At 41.4% G+C, this 23,379-nt stretch overlaps 1 protein-coding gene across 1 annotated transcript in view; it reads right to left on the reverse strand.

Moving 5' to 3' along the window:
* Positions 1–308: 308 nt before the first annotated feature.
* The window catches only part of IFFO2 (intermediate filament family orphan 2), a 48,360-nt gene continuing 25,289 nt past the window's right edge, over positions 309–23,379 (reverse strand). The window contains exons 3-10 of the mRNA XM_009289578.2: positions 11,945–12,005; positions 11,536–11,631; positions 9,166–9,306; positions 7,273–7,415; positions 4,520–4,640; positions 2,116–2,205; positions 1,321–1,451; positions 309–513 (exon numbers count right to left, since the gene is read on the reverse strand). Of these exons, the coding sequence (XP_009287853.2) occupies positions 408–513; positions 1,321–1,451; positions 2,116–2,205; positions 4,520–4,640; positions 7,273–7,415; positions 9,166–9,306; positions 11,536–11,631; positions 11,945–12,005 (889 nt within the window). The 3' untranslated portion in view covers positions 309–407. The remainder of the gene's footprint in view (positions 514–1,320; positions 1,452–2,115; positions 2,206–4,519; positions 4,641–7,272; positions 7,416–9,165; positions 9,307–11,535; positions 11,632–11,944; positions 12,006–23,379) is intronic.

Below are 23,379 nucleotides of genomic sequence, written 5' to 3' on the forward strand. Positions count from 1 at the left end.
TGCTAGTGTTCCTTTTGCCAATCAGTGCAGCAGTTCAATAAAACCAGAAGCTTATTGAAATACCCAGAGCCTTTGCAGCACCATTCTCTGCTGCTATAAGATATTTTTTTTTAAATAATATTTTTTATAAAAACACCTGCTATTAATATTCCACTGGAGCTCAAAGTGGCTCAGCTTGGGGCAAAGGCACAATTAAAACACCATGTTTTCTCAGAGGACTCTGCATTTATGATTTGTATAACAATAGAAATTTACAGCACCAATCCTTGGGTGGGGATGGGTGTAGGAATGAGTCCTTAGAAACCCTGTGCAAGGGCTTACAAGTCCTTTTTCCCCCCCCCCATCAGTGTACTGTTTTTTAATCTTTTCTTGTATCTTCCCTTTCACTGGAATGCTCCAACTACGTATCAGCTGACCATGGGCTCCACATCCGTCTCTCTGTCCAACTCATCCTGAATTTCATCTGTGTTTCCTGAGTCGCTGCTGGCTACAGAGCTGGGAGATGGAGAATTTCTGTAGAAAAATTCAGAGAAAGGTTTAGACAGAAAATTAAGTATCAGTGACAGAAAAAAAACCCCGAACCTTTAAAGAAAATGGTCACTTTAAATTGTTTTGGGAAGTGAAAAAGTCCTTCATTAACATTAAACTTTGGGTTTACAGTAAATATCAGTAGTAAACTTAAGCATCTCGTGTGCTGCCAGCCCACCCCTGCCATCTCCTATAAAAAGGCTGCCTTAGGTTTACGGATGGGGAAATGGAAACTAAGTCCAATGAACATCCTACAGAGACTCTCATCATCCATAATACGTACAGTCTTGAAAACTCAAGAAAAGTTTATCATCATCTTCTTTTAAGCCAGGATGTGTACTGGGGGCAAGCAAGAGATAAGAAAAATCCCTCACGGTAGAGAGATCTTAACACGTGAGAAGATTGAAACTCAAGTTCTTCATACAAGTCCACAGTCAAGATATAATTTGGGGGTTGGTTTGTTTGTTTTACAGAGTTCCAGGTCTATGACACTAAGACTAAGCGTCCATCCAAGCTAGAAAAGGAGGTAAGTCCATTTATACAGTCCTATGGTGACACCCCTGTTTTCACTAATAGGTGTTGAAACCTTAAAAGTGTTACTGTGTGTAGGAACCTATACACTGTTACAAGGTTCCTTTTAAGACTGATATTTGACCCTGAACAAAACAAGATTATCTACAGAGGACAAAGCTTTAGGACAAAATGATACTATTGCCTTTAGACAACTTGGCAGGAAACAAGAGCAAAATAAATTCTTGAAGCACCCCAGGCAGAATGGTAATATCTTATTACCTGTCAGCTGAGCCTTTGATAAGCCTACGACAGGTTTCCATTTGTACATCCAGGCCCCTTTTCATACTACACATTTCCATATATTCATGAAGGTGGCGATTCATGTCACTCTTGGCCGTGGCCAATTCCAGCTTTAAGAAATAAGAGAAAATAATCAGCCCAAGGTGAGTTGCTAGCAGCTTCTCCCAGCTTCACTCAAGTTTACATACTGGTGGGGATGCTAAAGCTGCCCAGAGCCAATCCAAAACATCCGCACAATATATGCTTAACCTCTGTGTTGTAGACTGCCAATGTATTCATCAGCTTCTGAAGTGTATTTTAATCAGAGCTCAACACTGTTTTTAAACAGCCCTCAAGTTTATTCTGCTGCTTGGCATCTTGTTTGTCCACATGCAGTAATTAATGAAAGCATATTCTAGGCAGGGCAAAGACTTTGAGAAGCTACAGCTGTTGTGCCTGGCAACCTCTGAGGCCACATCTTGTAAAGCATTTCCCAGTGTGGTGGTGGATATGCAAGACAAATGGGGAAAAAAATGAATAATATAATACATTTATTCTCTTTGTTCTGAAGGTTCTCTCTCCACCAGCTACAGATTTATGCTTACGCAATAATAGGGCTGTATAGAGAATGGTATTTAGAAAAAAATCACAAGGGTATGTCAAAGGAAAACACCTTTGCATTCTTAGATATGTAGACATTGCACCTTTCCTCCGTGGGTATACTGGACCAGAACACCGCACATGTTTTCGTTCGTTAGAAACAATTCATATTGTCATGAACAATAACTTCCTTACCTCTATCTGCCCTATTGTTTCTTGGTATTCCTTGTCTCTCGTTTTAAAGAAAGACTCTGTTTCATGGATCAAGTTTCCCAGGTTTTCTTCCTGCAGGGGAAGGGAGAACACAAAGAATTAGCAAGAAACTAACAAGGAACTCAGCAGCAGACTGAAGATTTTCTTACTCAACCTCACTCAGAAACGCAGGCTGTTATGCTCTTCCATGCAAAGATTTTTTTAATACATTTTTACACAGGCAAGGAATAGTCTGCTTCTTAAAACTGGCATACCAGGAAACGCATTTTTGTACCACGACCAGGGCTTTGTACACACAAAGATGAAGTCTCTGATCAAGGAACCTACAGACCAAGGCTCCAGCAATTAAACACAGGTACCTGATGCACGCCAAAGAACCAAAACCATGGATTTTCCTGAACCTTTCACAGACTGATCACGCTTAGAAAAGATTGAAATTGCTCTCCAGCCACGAAACAATTTTTTCTTGCATTGACCACACCACTATTTACAGCTTTGCACCGGAATTCTCATTTTCCAATTACATATTATTACTCTCAAGCCCCTTCAGTCTCCATTACCTCCCATATATGCTCTGCACGCATTGTTTCCTATTGAAATTCTTCACTTAACTGCTAGATAAAGCAAGCTGACTCCAGCACACGACCGATGAAAATATCACACGTAAGAACACATGCTGTCCCAAAGGAAACATCCTGCCAGACAACAGCTCCCCGTATCATCATTGCTTTGGATTGACAGTACAGTCTGGGCTACAAAGCATATAGCACTATTTCATGCCGTCAAAGAGACTAAAACAATGTCATTGTTCTCGCTTTCACGTTATTACCCACCTCCCTTTTCCAGAGAAAAAATCATCATCAATTTAATGCAACTGCACTGATGAGCATTAATTATGTGTCCATCCTTTGGCCACATCTGTGGCACCTTTATCAGGATCATACCTGGTACCAACATCAGGCTAACCAGCCTATAGTTACAAGAATCATTCCGTTTATCCTTTTATATGCAGAAGCGCTTTAAGGAGGAAGGTCATAAAAAGAAGGTGGCTAGGGCACCGCGTAAGAACTTGAAAGGAATAAAGCCAGTGGAAGGAAGATTCAGGCATGTAAAGCACTATGTTAAAGACCAGGCACAGACGGAGCAGTCTTTATTCTGAATCTCCATCTACAAGACAAATCTACCCTTTCCTTGTATAATTTTCATTTAGAAGGATTTAAGCTTCTTAAAACCTTTAGAGTTTTCGCACGGAAGGTCTGAGTTCGGCAATATTCCTCTGATAGCTGTGCTTATACATGCACACATGGGTATATGCAAATGAATCTGTCACTAATTCCAGCACATGGCTACACATTATCACTCTGCCACTCTCCCTGCTCAAAAGACGACATGTAGCTAAGTATGCTGCTTTCTGCAGCCCTAGCACTTCTGAGTAATCTCCGCAGTTTCAGAGTATGCCAGATGATACACAAATGGGAAGATGTAAATTAACACACCCCTGGCAGTCAACACAAGACAATATTCAGGAGACTGCTGCCTCAGCATCTTTACACTACAGCGATGATGGAAGGCGGCAGGATTATTTCTTACCTACTGCTGTCATGCTGCTCAGTAGTGAAATAATAGCGTCACATTTAAGACTACCCACACAAAGCCAGACCTTGCCATTTCAATCTCTCTTTAGGCCTGTTTAAAAAGGCTCAAGAGTCACTGAATGAGGCAGGATGCAGCCATTACCTTACTTGGTGTCGGATCTTAAGGATTAAAAGCAAGCTGTTTATTATCCACCAATGCCAGGAGATTCCTATTGACTGCGAAGATGGAAGCACAAGATTGACGGGTTCAGAAGATCCCTGGGGCCTTACACAGTCCTGCAACCACAGCTTCTTTGTTTGTGATGGGCTGGATGTACTTTAACATCTTCCACGGACCATACCGAGTTTATTTTTCTCCCCACTAGAGTAACTGTGCAGTATCATCCCCCACACTACGTGTACTATTTTGACAATTAAAGTGTGAATGACAATCTACAGAGAAAGTGAGATGCTGTGTGGAAGATATAGGGCTTTAGATAAACAACTGCTTAGGGTGGCAGACTGTGCGATGCTCCTACAACAGCTAGACGCATTGGATCTTTTGACGCTCGCTTGATACTTTTTAATACTCAGTTTGAAGGAGCAGAAGAAATGAAGTTTGGCAAATAAACTGATTGCACAGACTGAAAACCAACCATAGAGAGAAAGCACTGGGGATTTTAAAATCAAAGCAAGTTTGTGTGGCAAACTAGATCACCAGTCAAATATCCAAAGGCTTAAACGGCTAAAAGAGCAGCTGAGGGATACAGTTTCTGCAGAGAATAGTTGAGAAAGTAATAAAATAAACTCACCTCTCCTTGGAGGTCAATTGAAGGATTGCAGTTTGTGAAGTCTTCCCAAAGAAGCAACGTTTCCTCATTCTCCTCCCATGTTAAACTATCACAATCGTCATCAAAATCGAATGTCTCACGACTGTTAAGATAACAGAAAAAGCATTAGTGAAAACTACTCCAGCTCCACTCCCTCAGTTCTTCAACTAATCTTCTAGAAAAAAGGGGCTAGGAGAACCGAATGAAGACAACAATGCAGCAGCTGAAAATCCTCACAGTTTTTACAAACAGGCTTTACCACTGTCCAAGTCCCTCGCTCCTGGGCTCTTTACCACCCCAAAGCAGAACAAAAGATCTGTGTTAGCATTCCTGGTTCAAGTACACAGTCCTAGCTCTGTCCTCCAGATGGTGCTGCACATTAGTTTCCTGTTTGCAAAACCACAAAAATGTTTTAAACTATTCTTTTTATACGTGGGAAAATAAGCCCAAACACAGTTTGAGGAATTTTACAAGAAACAGCCACTAGAAGACTCCCTGCTGATTTTCACGCTGAAGTTCAGCCAACATTTTTCCTGCAGCACTTAAAAACATTATTTTCAAAAGTAACAACTATGAAAAAACTGAACCCCCAAACGATGTGCAGGTGAGCATAAATACTTATTGTTGACTTGAACAACAAAGATACTACTACCACCACTTAAGACTGAGAACAAACAGTGGCAAGAGTGGCCTTTAACACTGTTGTTTGGTCAAGCCCCTTTAGTACAGTCAGTTGTGCAATAAAGGAAAGTTTCAGAAAGCACTTGAGTCCCTTTTGGTTTGAACAGCAGCAGAGCGAAACACTAGTAGCTGCTTCTTGTCCTCGTTAAGGAGGCCTGACAAAAATCTGAAATTGCTCCCAGAAGCAGTCTGCTAATTTCAGACTGATGCATTTTTGTTACTTTAGCTCACTTCCCTTTAAAGCAGATAACATCTCAGTCCGGAAGCTGAGTCCAATACTGTCTTCAGGAGGCTGAAGAGCTTGGCAAAAGAGACAGGCTATTTGTGTATACTCAGCATGACTTTAAAAAATTATTTTAAAAAGCCCCAATAAACTTGGACATACGTGATTGTGCCTTTTGCAGTTCAACTTCTTCAAACCAGTTTCTTTTTGCAAGAGCTATCCTCACCAGAGAGCACAAAGGCTCCCAGTCCTGACTGTTGCTTACTTCAGACATACACACTGTTCAAAGCATTTTGACATTTTACTGCTAGACACTTGAAGTTCATTACCGATAAAATGCAAGTTGCTTTGTTTCTGTTAATGAGACAAGCTCTTCAGCTATTTGTAAGCTATTATTTTCTACTTCACAAAGCCCCCAAACCCAGACATCCTTAGAAATGTACCATCTGCGATAAGCCCTGAACGCTGTTCTAGATCAACCCAATTTGAATGCATCAACAAGATTCCTACAGCACTTTGTGCCGTATGTAATAGGACCAGGAGATAAGAATTTCATTAGCAGCACCAATAAAAACTGGGTATCACAGGACAGGTTTAAGAACAAAACTGAAAACTAAATGCATTACCAACGTAGTAGCTAAATTTTTGCCTCTTGCTTTTCTAAAAAATCCACACACTATCTGCCGTCACACTGAATTCTAGCAGTGGAGAAGTCAAAAATCTGTATTTGTTACACTGAATGTTAATAAGGGACTAAAGACATCTAAAACAGGAGTCCTAACAAGAGAAGTCACCTACAACTTTTGCAAAAAACATGCTCTCCTATACGTGAAATTCAGGTGGAAAGGAAGAGGCACACCCCCTGAAAACAGAACTTTGGGCAACAGCTGACAACAGAAGAGGAGCTAGTGCTTCTTAGACAATTTCTTGTGTACTCCTATGTATTAAATACTGTCCTACATTGTGTGGGAAAGCAATGGGAATTCTTCCCTCTGCAGTCACTGCAGAAGCTGGCAGAAGACACCCGTATTCAAACGCTAGGAAAGTCAGACCTACGGTGCTTGCTGAGGCTTTTCTCTGCCAAAAGAAAACGGCAGAGACCCTCAAGAGTCTCACCAGGCTGTGGCCACCTCCATCATTTCTAGAACAGGAGAAGAGAACAGCAGGGCACATGGCCAACCGGCTTCCTGAACTGCTTTGTGTAGCACCAAGGTGCAGAGTCTCTTCTCGGCTGCTACAAGCTTCCTAACACTTCAATTTGGGGTAAAGCTTTAGGCAAAATAAATTGCAATTCTTCTAGTTTGGGAGGCCAGACTTTGCAGCAAGTCTTACAACACCAACATTCTTGGAATCTATAAAAACTGTTGTCCACTGCTAGAACTGATCTTCCAGCCAGATCCACCCACCACTACCATTTGCCTATAGCTCAACTGAAAAATCATGCAAAATACTAGAGAAGTTTGTATCGATTTCGAACTGAGCTTTCAGCGACATCGCCAAATTCTATCCAGCCCAAGCAGCAGCAAGGTTCTTTCCAAAACTCTAGAAATCCAATATTCAGCCAAACATACAGGATAGACTCAAGTTTCGTACTTTTGGTTTTTGTTGCATGTTTCTTCTTTTGCTACTGTTATAACAGCATATAGTAGTAAAACTAGATGTTTGTATTTTTTATATTCTCTATAGTTCCCCCTACTTATGGGACGAACAAAAAAAATCAGTTAATTTTATTTGAATTTCCAGAAAACCGCACCATGCCGGCAGCTCAGGTGTTCTGGGACTAAGCCTGCATTTCAGAGTAAGTTTTCCCCACGTTGCCCACAATACTCACAGCTGATTAAACATACGCTTCATTTCATCCGTGATGTTCAAAGAACAGCTGACCTCATCGTCCGAGAACCTGCCATTGTCTCCATCCTGTTCAGAGAGGTCATCATCAGACGTGAGCTTGCGTTCTTTCTTCTTGGAAGCCACCTTAATTGGAGAGAAGAGCAGTAACTAGAAGGTTCAACTGAGGTGCTGCGCCATGAGGGGCGGAAATAAAGAAGGAGAGGCATTAGGTTTGAGCAAATATAACTTCATCAGTTCCCAGGCAATTTGGGGATTGCTGGTATTCAAGACAGGAATTGCATCTGTTAATGAGTGGTGAACACAGAGCACAAGGAAGCAGTTCAGAACGGCGAAGAGCAAAGCAAGCTGCAGGCTGCCAGCGCTCTACAGATGTTCATCTGTTCACTGACACCAGTCTATGATCTACCAGAGAACATGCAGAGGTTAGAATGATACAGGGTAAAAGCATAAGCTGGCAGGAGTGCCCAGGCAGCAGGCTTGAGAGCAATGACAGAACTCTCCCTCTCCTGCCACCACCACAGGCTGTTGCTCCCAGCATTGAACCACCATGAAAGAGCAGACGGGAAGCCTTTCTAGATAGCCTTTATTTCAGGGTCATTCCCAGCCCATCAGCAGAGGCAGGCTGCTAGTCTTCAGGTTGACAGAAGAAGGGTTAACTGAACCATGAAAGTGCCTGGACGACCTCAAAGAAATGAAGTTCATAGACGTGCAGAGAACTCAAGGGATACCCCTGCAAAGGGCACAGAGGATCACTTCATCTGAGGACTGTGAACATAAAAGATATTCACAGATGGTGCCACAGAGTCACAAACACACAGTCCACTCCCAGCCTACTGTAGTTTTTCCTCTACTTGGCATACAAGCCATCCCTTATTGGTATTGTTCTCCGTGCTGATCATTTTAACCGCTGCATGCTTGACCAAAAGTGCGCTTTGCAGTTACCTTTGAGCAGAAAGACGTAACAATTCTACTCAATGACAAGAAGGAACCACTAGCACAATGCAATGGCTCAACATGCTAGAAGAATAATTGTCTTCAATAAGGAGATTTGAATCTTTTGGGATACAAAAGGAAAAAACCATCAAACATTTAGGCAACTTCACTATAGCCAGAAAGCACAACCAGTAGAGACCACAAGGATTATTTACAGTGTTTTTGTACAGCATTCAGCACACTATATGGCATCACTATACAGAGAAAAGCATCAGACTTATTGAAAGACTGAACAAGACACATTTAGATCAAAGTAGAAGGAAGCTGGGTCAATCACAATTGAAATTGCAGTTATGACAGACCAACTGCATTGGGAGTTACAGGTTTGCTCCACGCAGAGCTGTAACTGCTTGCTTTTGGAGCAAGTTAAATGACTTTCCTACTAGCACCAAGGAGCCACAATAGCTCAAGGAAAGCAACTGGAGTTTCTAGTCTCACAAAGCAGTCATAGCTCACCACCACAGAAGCGTTATTTCTGGCCACGGAGCTTGGGCCAGAAATAAGAACATTCAGATGACAGTTCTACAAGCTTAAAACCTCTCACTTGTGAAGGGAACAAATGTGAGGAAGCCATTTATACAAACCTAGACCCTGTAATGCTTTTTTCCCCTGCATTCATTGTAGACTAGCATCAGACTAACAGCATGTCTTAAAGGTCATCCTGAGACTTCTTTTTTTAAACTCTCTAAATTTTGTGCTCTTAGTACTACAGCAGCTTCTGCAGAAGAGAGCTACACTTCAAGACCAAGAAAGAAGAAAATACGTCTACATAGAGAAATTTCAAGAGAAGGCAAACGACCTGGACCACACTCCTCAACACTGCTCCCTCTTGTCCCCTCGCTTCTTGTCCTACCCTATGGAAAATTCATGGCCTAATCACCTGGAATATCTTGGAAACGTCTTCAGAGTTGCGCTGCTGCGCTACATCACACAGCTTGGCTGTGATATCGATTCGCCGACAGATGTCCATGTCCACCTTCATGGCCTTTTCTTGAATCTTTGTGTCCAGGTCTGTCATGGGCTGCAGGAAGGACAGTAGTGATTATCTTCTATTATTATACAGTTCAGGAAAGAAGAGATACCCCACAGTATCTCTCTAACCCCAGGGCATACCATTCTTAAGCAATATTACATCTTGTTCTCCGGGAAAGGCAGTACACGCACAATCTAAATAGACTAGACAGCTAACAATTAACATTCATATCCGATTCTAATAAAATTTCAACTCAGAGTGATTTGCCATCGAAAAACCTATACCCACCCCAAAACAACTGCTAGATGTGGCAACAGTAAACTTTTATGGGACAATAAAGCTTTAAAAATGGAGGAGAAAAACCCTGTTGAGCATGTGCAGAATAGAATGAAATCTAAAACCTGGTGAATACGCAACACTTTCCCCGCTTTCAGACAGAAAAACTGTGCCTGCAAGGAGAAGTTGCTTTTAAAACAGAATCCAGGCTACTCAGCAACTTCATACATGCCATGAAAACATAAAATTGAGACTGGATCTAAAGAGATCCATGAAAGCTTGTAACACAGAAAATACTCCTCATTGGCACTGACCTGGCTTCCAGCCTAGCAAAAATTCTACATGAAAAAATATTTTGTCTTGCTTCACTCTGGGCAGTAATTATAAACATAACTTAAGAGATACTCCCACTCAGACAGTACAGCTGGCTCCTTATGAAGAAACATTGTTCCACAAAAAGCATATTTTCCAGCCTAGACGAGACTTACTCTGTTGGAAAGTACCACTTCAACAGCTAGGCAACGCTTCCACTTTGACCAGAAAAGCCGAAAAACCCTTTGCAGAGCTTTTTCTTAAATACCAAATGCCCTTTCCAAGGAGAAAGCTTTGGGTTTTTTTTTTTCCTTTTTTTTTTTTTTTTTTTTAAATTATTAGAGAGAGTTCTTCTCCAGCCCCTGTCAACCACCTTTGGACAAGTTAGATGTTTTTGTTTTCCAAACACACTGAGAAGAAGAAACCTCTGAACACTGACACACTCTGAACACAGTCTTATCAACTGCATGGGTACCAGTGATTCTCTTGCAGGAAGGCAAGAGTCACATGCCAACATTTTGCATTTCTCTGCTCTAAATATTTACACAGTGGGATCCAAAACAAGCATTCTCACTGCTTTCCTTCGGCTCTCTTCTACCTTACAGAGTTTGCAAAGCCCAAAGCACGCTTCCTCTCAAGTCGAGGAGGATGTTTGCATTCGCCGATGCCTTTTTTATACACACTGAGCAGCTTTTCTTCCTCAGCGAAGAAGTCCTCACAGTGACGCAGCCCTAACAGGTTTCTCCCTTTCACACTGCCTCTAACCAAGCATGCCTATTCTCGATTAAACACCAAAAGAAGAGACAGCTAATTGCCGAATTTCACGTGAACAGATCTAGTGGCCCTGAGAGAATGTACTTGACACCAGGGAGTGGGTTCTGCAAGCTTATATAAAGACAGAAGGAAGCAGTTCTACACAAAATTGCAGAATAAATAAGCATAATAGGACATATTCATTAGACAATTGGCATCAGCACTACTTCGGTCTTATAGAGAAAGGCACCTTACTTAATGTTCGCCTGGCTTATCTTTTTAGATATCTGCATGAGTACATGCTCTCGGTATGCCTAAATGTAAGAAAATTATCCGGTCAGGATAGTCAGTATCAAACGAGACATGAGGAAATTCCTGAGAAAACAAGTTGCTTGTTTGGTTCTTTTTTTTAAATTTAGGTTGAAGCAGCACTGGAAACAAAGCCAGACACCTGAACCCGTGACACTGCGTTAATCTCTTCAGAGCTTTCATAAAGGGAGTTGGGAAACACATACAGCATGTTCCTTTTTGAACATTACTTTCTTGCGTGACTCAGAGCAAAGCCCCCCTTGTTAGCAGTACATGGTGCTGCACGGTGATGAACCCTTTACCCTAACCTGCGAGTTCTCCAACATTTTTTTTTTCCACAGCTGCAGGTCTGAACGCTGGCACTGCCAGCTGTGGAGAACGGGGAAGGGAGGGAAGAGTCCAGGTTATGGGCTAAGCAGCAAGTTAATGCATCTCTACACAGACCAGACAGGAAGCAGGGGGAAGGGTGATCTGTCTGATGCATTAGATCGTAAAGGCAGCCATAATGCTAACTACAAAGCAGCACTCGCTAAGACCATAACCTTTTTATGAATGAAGCCGTTTGCATGACACACACATTTCACAAAGGCAGTGGGAGTTGGCCACTCTGCTCTCCAGTGTACTTACATCACTCATCAGACCCTTAAAGACCACAAGTTCTGCTTTCAGTCTCTCAATCTTTTCATTTAACTCCTCTTGGAGAGCTTCCGCTTCCTGCGCCTCCTGCAAGAGAAAGCGCACAAAGAATTAAGAGGTAATAGGCCAACATATGCTTCCTCACTTAACCTGAGCAGGGCTGATAAGGCATGTCACCACCCCCACGTTTCGCTTTGTCAGAAACTTCAGCACCTTCCTGCTTCAGCTTCCAAACATTAACACTATGCTCTAGCATACAGCAACGCAGTCAGCTGCTCTAGCTACAAGACAGTTTTTTAATGAAACAAATTCAAATAATGAAATAATTCAAATATGGCTAGCATAGTAACAGGTGCAGAGAAAACCTACACCTTTCAATACGCACTGTTCAAAAACTTACCTCTCGCAAGGTTTCTACCATAGATTCCAGACTCATTCTTCTTGTCAGTTCCTCTTCCCATCTGAAAGACAAGATTTGCAGGCGAAGTGTTAACTATGGAGAAACGTAATTTTTTTTTTTTTACCCCCAAAATCACAAGTCTTCTGACAGCTGTAGGATGATGACAGTTATTTGAGATGTAAAGCAGATGGTCCCCCTCACTTGTACACCCTCAAACCAGTAACATTAAGTCTGTAAGAGAGAATAAAAGCTAAATCCACTTTCAGTGGGATCACTACTCTTCCTGCTCTCCTATGCAACATTTGGTTGCAAATAAGGTGGGAAATCTTCAGTGCAAAAAAGAAAAAAAAATCAGCTGAAGGTAAGTTATCAGAATCAGCAGTCTTACTATTTATCTGTTCGGTCCAATCAATTCATACGTTTATGTGCCTTCTACATCAAAATCCTCAATGATGTACATGCCTCAGTCATTTCCCAGCACTACAACTGCAAGCCCCCAAAATCAAGTCTTCTGACAGCTGTAGGATGATGACAGTTATTTGAGATGTAAAGCAGATGGTCCCCCTCACTTGTACACCCTCAAACCAGTAACATTAAGTCTGTAAGAGAGAATAAAAGCTAAATCCACTTTCAGTGGGATCACTACTCTTCCTGCTCTCCTATGCAACATTTGGTTGCAAATAAGGTGGGAAATCTTCAGTGCAAAAAAGAAAAAAATCAGCTGAAGGCAAGTTATCAGAATCAGCAGTCTTACTATTTATCTGTTCGGTCCAATCAATTCATACGTTTATGTGCCTTCTACATCAAAATCCTCAATGATGTACATGCCTCAGTCATTTCCCAGCACTACAACTGCAAGCAGAGTACTCAGACGAGCATCCTTGAATGAATACACTGACTGCTGCTACAGTACTCTAAGCGTAGAAGAAAAGGAATTACAGTTACAAACTGTATAATTAAACCTCATACTACAAGCATCATTATGTTTGAGTTCATTATTGGATTAAGTGGATTTTAAGCACCGAAACCCTTTAAAGAGCAAAAACCAGTATTTGACAATACTAACTCGAAAGCTAAGATTCTTGAAAACGTGACGATACGCTTTCATACGCATGGATATGGTTTGAGGTTGGGGGGGAGGGAGAAAGTAAAATGCGTGCCACTTCTCGAATGGATAGCAGTGCCACACAAGACTTGTCCAGCGTATTATAACAACAGGAATTACACCCCTGGAAAAGAAACTTTGGATACCACATGATTAAAAGCAACCCTGTGAACGTAATCTCTGAGTACCATCATGATAATTTCCCTTGCCACTTCAACACTTTTTATAGTTTAACTGAAAGTGGCAAACCACGGGCCCAGAAATCTATTAAATCCAAGCATTCTTGAAAATACACGGTTAAATCTGCCAAAACGCATCGTTTCATCCTATTTTCAAATCCACAAAGAAATCTGGTGGTGGCTAGATTGCGGGATATTGCCACTGAGGCAGCTGATTTGATGCATACATAATCACTGTGCTACTCGATGCACCTCTGCATTCAAAGTGCAAATTTAATCCCATCTGAAATGGAAGCCAGGGCGGACCATTTCAGCGGGGAAGGACGCAGGCAGGCACAGTGGTATTGCAGTTTGCTGTCTTCAGGCGCGATCAGAGGCACCTGAACGGGTTACATCTTAATGCAGCAGCAGCAGCTCCCACGAGCGCAGTGCCAAGATGACACGCTGGCTGCAGCCGCTCTTTCCTGCTATTGTGGTGCAGGAATACCCAACGCAACAGCGTGCAAATTCTCCATTGTACAGCTGAAGTTTGATTTATGCCGGAAGACTTGTTGTGCATCTTTTTACCAGCAACGATTTACTGCCAAGCAGAGTAAAATATTTAGGCTGAAATTTGCATTTGTCATCAAATGTTTTAGCTTGTATTTCCATATCCTATTTGTTTTTAACTACTAATTACACGTACGTTTCTATAAAAATAGTAACTTCGTTTTTCAGATTTTAAAGTCAGGAAGGTGAAATTAATTAAAGCAGTCAATTATATTCGCAATCTGTAAGATGGTCTCCTTCTGTTACAGAAGGAGTGTTGCATGGCTTTAATCATTCCTCCTGGTCTTTCTGCCAGCAGGCTGTCATTTATGGATGGAAGTCAAGCAGACATTGCAAAAACTGATATGCTGCTTCTCAAGGTTTTAACTGTTGAAGTGAGGAATACTGGCTGCATTCCGGTTATCCTGCTGTATTATTTGCATCCCTACAGTGCACTGTGCATTCTGCAAAAAAAGGGATGTATTTTTGGAAGACGTATCTGCATATTTTTACTGACTATGCCAAAAGCTAGCAAAAAGGATTAGCATTCCTCCCCAGCAGTTCAGCCATTCTGGGCAGCTGCCAAAATTACGCATCTCAAAGTCTGCTCAGACTAACCTTCCTCATCCTGCAGAAATTCCAGTAGTTCCATTTCTTTGTGCCATTTAAAGTGCATTTTGCAGAACAGCGATTTACAGCCCTAATTCCCTTCCATCAAACTCAAGACGGTGTCTTCAAGAGAAGAGGAAAAGGATGCCTTCTTTTACACACATACACACCCTCCCCACAATTTCTGTGTTTCTCTTAATTACAGGAACAATAAAACAATCTGGTAATTTTTAACCAAAAAGTTCATGCCTAACAGAAGGGAATTTACACTGGACTGATAATAAGGGTCCTGCTAACCATTAATATCACATTCTTAACCTCAGAGCCCTTTTCTCCCACCCACTACCAAGCTGATTAACCTCATTTAACAGCTAAAAATGCCAATCTTACTTTCTCCTCACACTTAAACCTTAGACTGTTTGTAGCAAAGAGAGGAAGGAGACGGATGTGAAGGTAGAGGATGACAATAGAGCAGAGGATTAATTCTCCATTTAAACTTCCTTGGAAGTGAGACAATTGAAAGATTGCTCATTCATATGATCATCCTGTATTTGCTGTAACACCCAAGACTTTAAAAGGGACCTTGGCAGCTCTGCTGCTACACATTCCAACAAATGCAGTGGTAAGGAGTCAGCATGCCACTGAAGACTAACTACGGCTCTGACGTCTTTAATATTCAACATACTCTAAATTATTCTCCCAGTAATCAATATCTTTCTCTTCAGTTACTGTCTAAAAGCTTAAGAGTTAGTCTTCCGCAAGCCTTAATCCCAGCAGGCCGCGGATGCCCTCTGCTTCTTAGCAAACAGAACCAGTGACGCCACTTGCATGTGCAGTCTAAAATGTCGATGAAAGGGACCAAAGCTTGGTGCTCCCTTCATCTCAAGGAAGAGGGAAGCACCACCTGATTAATCACCTCCGCAGCATAAGCGGAGCAGACAGGTAACTCCTTTGCTGGATAACCACAGGAGAAGCAGCGGCAGGAATGACCAGGACTGTAATACCCCAAAGCGAAATGGCTGTACACACTATAGGCTAAAAACCCCACCAGTCTTCACATATTTGCTGCAGGATATTAACTAGCCAGCTGCTCCTGCTGCTCTCAAATACACTTAATTCTTGGCTCAGATACATCAATTGCTATGATTTCCAGCTGTATCCAAAAAAAAAAAATCTTTTTTCTGACCCAGAAATGCAAGCGTTGCCATCTAAATCTACCAGACTTCAGGGCTTCTTGTTATATTTTCAGGTATTTCCTTAAAAAAAAAAAAATCAGCAATATGAATTTCAAATCTAACCAAGCCTTTTTCCTTCTTTCCCAGCCACCAAGGATGTTTTAGTTCTAACCACCACCTACCCACCCCCCAAATAAAGGGCTAGTCTGAATTTTGGAAGCTATGGATCTATTCCCCTTTCACCAGATGTGACGCGTTACATTCCAGCGGCATTCAGTCATTGCAGCTTCAGGCCCCAAACTACTTCTGCAGTCATGTCTTACATAGCTTAGAGGAGAACAAAGGATGCTGGCTTTAACGGGAATAGCTACATTACAAGGATATTAGACAAACAAAACACATGAATAGTCAGCTAGGATTAACATTGCTTAAAGCGGTGTTCTTGTAAAGCTGAGTCACACCGCAAACTTGCATGTTTCCTTTGAAATTAGAAGAGTAGCTACCAGTTCGCCATACTAACATCTTCTACACCAAAGAAAGCTGATGGAGACTTCTCAAGAACTGGATAGCGTCCCTTAAAAGCTTCTCTAAGTTTTCAAGGCTTAATGAAATTAAACTGAGCAGTCTATGTTGACACAAGCAGCTTCAAAACACTTTCCTACTCCCGGAATACCTGCATCAACTAACACAAACATCTTCCTTTCTTCTCTCCCAGTATCAAGCCAAGTTTAGGAATACTGACCAGTGAAGAGAATTGCCCACTGGAGCAGATTCACAAAACCTCTTTAGAACAGAAAGTTAGTTTTAGAGAAGTTTGCCTTTCCTGTTCAGTAATTTTCTTTTTAAAACCCAGGATTTTTAGATGCAAGTATGATATTATTTAGACACCAGACAGTGTGCTTACAAAATACGCCAGGTATAAACCTACTGTTTTAAATGTGGTTTTGCTCAAGGCAGAAAGGCACAAGTAGACCAGTTGATAGCTAATGATGCCTGATGGTATCAGCTGCACTCTTTCTTTCATTTAAAATATCCCTCCCTCAAGGAAGCAAATATTCCTCAAATAACATTTAATGACAATACCTTTTTTCCATAAGAAAAACTCTTTAGGAAGACAAGACTCTTCTTCCTCATAGTTTTATACTGAGTCATGCAGAGAAGAAAACCACCAAACAGAAACAGAACAACAGAAAACATATACAGTGGTCTAAGTTTTTCCATTGCCATTCTCTCAGGTACTGACTCTGAAGCTTTTCACACCATTTTGTTATTGTTGGAGTGTCTTCCCATCAGGTTGTGAGGAGAAAAGCAGTAACAGAAAGGAGAACCTAATAGCTCTTGAGTGCTTAAGTCCACAACAGGAAACAACAGTGGTGGGTTGAACAATGACTATAAAATGCTCACAAAAATATTAACAGCTAACGATTCCTGAAAACATAAACATACTGAACGGATGAACTGTCAGTGCTACTTCAGGGAACAGCACAATTGTTTTTTCTTGCACGCTAAGACACCACTACTCCATTTTTGGCACGAGATGCACCCAGCCTTGCTCATCTGTTGGATATGAAGCATCTAAGATGCGTTCTCTGATGTACCACACCTGCAAGAAGATGGAAGAAAACACCCATGCTATGGCAGGACCAAGTAATTACACCTCCGGCACTACCTGGGAGTGTTGGTGCTCTGCCATCACAGGTTAGAGACACAACTTTGTGCTCCCGTTCCTTTGCGGCAGCACTGCTTGTTCTTTTGCGCGTCCGGATCTTTTTGACGCCCATACGTTGTTTACAGGAACTCCGAACGGCAAGGCGTACCGCACTGCTCACCAGCGCTGGCATGAGATTTAACACTTAGCATGCACAAACCTAACCGATTTAAATATTTTGCATTACTCATGGTCATTACATGCTGGCTCTCACTGTGGGTCTGTAGTAACATGCCCACTAATCCCCTCTCCAACACCTAGATAATAACTAACATTACAGTTTAGAACTCTGGTTATTATACACTGATTTCATTCGAACTGACTTAACAGCCCATCAGACGTACAAACTTAGGTTCCCACACAAAAGGATCCGCAGCCTAATCCTGTAATCGGCCAAGACGGAAATTTGGGCAGGGCGTGCTGTTTGAGAGAAATGTGCTGTGGTCGTTTGGGATAAGAAAGCATCATGGTCAAGACTTTCTGGACAGACGTAAAGAAAACTTCATGATACTAAAATCCTGCTGCAGCGTCAGTCTCTATTTAACCATTTGCCAGATATCAAATGGTGTTTCTTAACTGAGAGAAGAACCTGCATCTACAATCTCACTAAACCATTCCTGATACTAGAAGGCAGTTTGGGATTGTAAATACAAATAGCCACCTGCGTGTTTTCATGCAGCTCAAAAGAACTGGACCATGCAAGATGGATTGCATTTTAAAAAAAACCTCTACGAAGCCTTCATTATTTTGTTAAGAAAAAAAAAAAGAGAGAAACAAAACAATGCACCATTCTCTCTGCTTTTAGAATCCTTGCTTAAGAGATCATTTTCCTATCCAGTCTTAGTTTAGCACTGAATTAGATATAAGGTTGCATTAAGCAATTAGCTTATTCACAAATGCTACCTCTTGTTTAAGTGAGCATTTTTAAGATGCCGTAATATAGGGATTCTTCCAGACTATCCCGAGCACAGACCATTTTGATCCCACATGCCCTGACTTCTTATTGGAGCAAATTAAATGTTAGTTGATGGGCTCCATGTAAAACATATTAATTTAATGTGAACATCCGATTCCATTAAAGCCTGGCTGTAACACAACGGCAGCGGCACTCTTGAATGAAGTCATGTTTCTTGCCTGTTGCAAGCAACATCCTTCTCCACAGAAACTCTTTGCTCAAGTAAGTCATTGCAGCATCAAATTTCCAAAACATCAGAGCGATGGAAGAGTGCGTATCCTTGAACCTGTAGCAATGGTCTAGATGATACAGGTAAAGTCACCGCATAGCAGAACTTGTACCCTTTGCACTGTTAATACTTGGGTGTTTCATTATAAGGAAGGGTTAATATTAAAGTCCTATTCTAGACTTGTGCTCTTCTTAAAACAGCATACAGGCCTTTGAACAGCAGCAATTGCTTGTGAAGAGAATTACTAAAAGGACTTACTGTACAGAAAAACATTGCATAATTATGCCTCCCGATTCCACACACCTGGAAAGATGCTCCAGCCTGTTACTGGAACCACAATAAAAATAATCTGCAAGTTCATTTGTGTTTTGTTCCTGACCACACGAGGTGTTTCAACAAAAGCCGCGCATAATGTCACAAGAGGTCAACAACTTCAAGTAGAAGCAACAGCCATGCCTGCATTCCTTTATGAAGAAAATTATGGTGCTTTTAATACATTAGGAGAATCCACATATAATTGTGCAATATTCACAGCAACATTAAACACATTTTAAGCTACACAGCTACAAGTCATACGCTCCTGCATGACTTATTCTTGCAAACAACACTGCATTAAGTAAAGGCCAGTTTTAAGTCTGAGGTGTCTTTGGATACTTGGATAAGCTTTGGACCTCTCCTTCTGTACTTGCACCCAGCCTCAAACACGGAAGTCCATTAACAAAGACACAAGACACTTATTCAAAATAGGTCTAACACAGCGGGTGAGGCTGCTGTTGGGTGTTTTCACGATATTTTATACAACTTCCTGACAGAGAAAGCACCTAAGAGATCTCCTGTCCTTGCCAAGGACTTTGCATGATGCAGAAGTATCAATTATGAACTTCAGTTATTTTCAACCTCATAGCTAAACAAGCGAAGAAAAAAAAAAATCCTTGAAAGTCTTCCATTTACCAGTGCATCCAAGGCTATTAATGTTGGTAGTCTATTTCCACATCACATAGTAGCAAATTCACTTGAAATACTGCTGCCTTAAAAGAAATAATGATTTTTATTTTTTTTCCCCACCGTAGGTAGATTGAGAAATAGTGCAAAACGGATAAAGCCATCAAGCTCAGTGCTGCCCAGCTTTCACTTTAAGTAAGGCCAAGTTCAGAGAACCATCTTCCCTGATTGTCTAACTGCTCTTGACTGATGAGCTTCAATTCAGCCTGCTCTCAGAACATGGAGGTGTTGGAGCTCTGCACTGAACAAGTGCCACGCAAAGAAGTCTTTTATTTTCCCTTGTGTTTATAACCTAATCAGCATCCTGGTTTCTAAGCCATTCTGCAGGAGAGAGTCCAGAACTTCTGCAAGTAGGTAAGTTACTTTCAGCGGAAAGAAAAGGTTTGTACAGCTTCCTCTTTCCCCGCGTACTGCTCACTCTTTGCTTCCCTAAACCCGTTTCATATTCTCCTGAAGAGAAAAGATCAGGCCCATGACAACATAACCCAAACCTGCGTATCACTGACCTGCCTACTCTGCAGCTGCAATTGATTTTAAATATGGTTAAACCCGTGAGAAGTGTTCAAAACCACAACTCCTACCAGCGATGGCCAGGAGTACAGCCTCTTGACATGAACCTGATTAGGTAAGGTAATTCTTTTTAGTGTTTCATGCAAGCTCAGAGCATCTTTACATTTCTGCAAAGCCCTTTTGCTACTCCCGTTCATCTCGGGCATATGGAAATCATAACTGCTTTGGAGGAACGGAGTTTTTACAGTTTACGGAGCAAAACCACAAAAGGTCTCTATCTATTCAATCTTTATTTATAAAGTATCCATACTCTAGAATCAGAGTATAATTAAAAAATTAAAATCACATTTTATCACTAGTGTCCTCCACACCTTAAACCATTGCACTGATCACAGGAACACAACCATTTCCTGCAGCCTTCAGAGAAATGATTTCTGGTTAGTCATAAACTGTTCCGGCTGGGAAGATACCATCAGATTGCGAATTCTCAGAGCAAGGCTTATGATGTAATTCATGATATAACAACTAATACCTAAGCTAAACTAAACACTGCTTTCTGTATCCTCCCCTCATGTTTGCCAGCGTATCAGGACAGATTTACAAATTTGTGCCCAATCTGTCCCAGCAACCACAAACACAAGAAATAATAGATCAAGCTGCATTTACTTCTCAGCAGAGTGGTGGGCACTGACAGGCTGCAGCAAAGCGTTGCAGGCAGAATTAACGCTAGTTGTATTCCCCTCAGCACCAGCAACTTAATTCATTTTTCACTCCTGTCAAAATCTTCATGACAGTGTTTACAACCCCTGAACAAATATACATCTCTTAAGCATGAACAAGTAATTCTGCAGTGTGGCTCTACTGCAGTTTTTGACAGCTGAAATGCAGTTTTTTTCGCTAGGTATAGCAGACCCCGGGGAAGGGGAGAGGGATTTGTTCAGTAACATGAGAAAGCGGGGACTGCCTGCCTTCCATTTTCCAGGAAGCTTAGCGGTGACTGAAGCTAGCCCAGAACTGTTTCTAACAAAAGAGCCTTGTGAAAAAACCAACTCGGGCAAACGCAAGGCCTACAAGTTTGGTCCGTGGGCTTGCTTTGGGGCGGGGGGGGTTAAGGATTTACTCTGTGCAATAAAGGAAAAGCAGCCAAGAGAGCAAGGTAAGGACAAAACAGTCTACAATTAGAAAAATACCAATAGCTCAAGACTAGGCAAAGACTTAAGAAGTGGGGAGGGGGAAAATGTGCAACACAGAAGAGGAACCGCGCAAAAGCCTACCTCTAGGAAGTTCCCCACTGCAAAAGGGAAATGTTATGATGAACTTTAGCCTTCCAATTACTGAGATCAGCCCATAGTTTTACTGAGACAGCCTTGCAGCTATCACAAACGCATCATAGACATGTGAGCTGCAAAACAATTAAATTAGCTAGGATATCAACTTCTAGCAAGCTGCTCTTTGTCATTAAGACAGGCAACGACTATTCTCTACGCCAACAGGATACCCAATTTCAACGGTTAGTCTGAATTCAGCAGACTGCTGGGGAGCGGGGCCTTCCAGCGCCACGTCTCTGTGCCTCCGAGATACCTGCAGCAACATTTTATTCTGAAATCTCAGACAGACAGCTTGCTTGACAAGTCAGCTCTGATTCCAGGAATATGATATAGCCCACGCATGGCATACTAAATATGATTAGGTCTAACTACGAAACATCTGATAAGATTTATACCAAAACACCCATTTGACATAGATCAATATAGCATGACACTTTTGGCAAGATGAGAATCAGCGCACTGCATTTTGGGCTTCTTTTTAGCTCAACTGTGCAGAATTAAGTCATCTTTGTAAATATTTTATTGTAGCCTAGGTAGAAACTACATCAGCCTTCCTGGGACAACGCTCAAATTCTCGGTTCTCTTCCTCTTGTATCAATTTTAAGTCCAAGGCGTTTCCCCCATTTTGTAGGTATATCCGCTTATTTTTTTTCCTTTCTCTCTCTATATATATTTCTATTAACAATAAAAAGGAAATTTAATAAGATGGACACATCCTGATTTCGCCATATTGGAGGACAGCATCATATTTCCAAGACTATTTCCCATGCTGCTATTCTTATTTACCTCTGACAGGTCTCACGGTGCTAAAGAGCATTCACCATGCCAGCAAGCCACCGACTAGCACAATTACAAAACAAAGAGGAAAAGGAGAACTCAAGCAACTAATACAATTGGGAAGAAATCCCGTTTCTACAGAGATCAGACCAGTGGTCTCAAAAGCCGTCGTACTATACTCTCATTTTTAGCTCATAGCGAGGCCATGCTCCTGTCAGTTCTGTCTGATCAAACTATTTTCTAGAAAAAACAGCAGCACTACACTCATTTCTACACATCCGTATGGCAAACCCTTATCTCATTTGCCACTGAAGTATACAGAAGAGCTCTGCACACCCTAGGCCTGCAGAAGACAACTGCAAGCGCAGCTTATGAAACAGCCAAGGCAAAGAACATTACATTCCTGTATATCTGCAGTTACGACAACAGTTTAAGTAATTACTCTGATTCATTTTGAAACAGGTAATCTGAAAAGCACAGGATTACATTACTGTATAGCGCTGCTAGCTACAAGTTAATTATCAAATACTGAATTCCCATGTAAGGAAATCTCTAGCAAACATAAGTACTACACATCTCATGCAATAAAAGACAGCTGATTGTGTATATACATTTATTTTACAACTCTGCCTATCAACAAGCTGCAATTTTATATTATTTAGTATGGAAACCATTAGGCGTTTTGTCCTAACACTTTGGCGCAGGCACACATATAAAATTGCTGTAAAATTCATCCAAGTAAACTCAGTACTCCTGACTAACGACCATCCGCTTAGAAGAAAACATTACCGAAATACAGTGGCAGATGCTATAAAACTTAAGTGAGGGACAAAGAACAGAACAGAGACTATGAGCTGAAGAAAAGTACTGACTTTTTCTGGTTTTTTTTACTTCCTGCAAAAGTCAAAAAGCTGCCCATTATTCTCCACTCCTAAGAAACTGCTTTACGTTTATCTACCCACCTACGGTATGGCAGGGGGGTTAAATTTCATTATGTGGGCCTGACAGACCTGTACAAGCATCTCTGAACAAATGAGAAGCAGAAGCTGGACATCTTGAAGTAGTTTTTTTGCTAACCCTGCAATAGCAGGGCAGGAAACAGTAGCCCATCCAGTGCTTTTAAATCATATTGCAATTACTGCATAGACTATTCACCATCTCAAATTCTTTCGGTCAACACACAGAAATAGCCTGGTACAAGTGCTAATGTGAGAAACTTGTAGAACTGCAGTCTCCTGCACTGAAAAGGTCAAAACAAGCTTTCAGAGACCCTGCGCAGACAAAAGGGAGTCTGCGCGAGGAGTATGAACTGTGGAACACAGTATGCTAT

Source organism: Aptenodytes forsteri, unplaced genomic scaffold (genome assembly GCF_000699145.1).
Source record: "Aptenodytes forsteri isolate BGI_AS27 unplaced genomic scaffold, ASM69914v1 Scaffold61, whole genome shotgun sequence".
Classification (NCBI taxonomy): domain Eukaryota; kingdom Metazoa; phylum Chordata; class Aves; order Sphenisciformes; family Spheniscidae; genus Aptenodytes; species Aptenodytes forsteri.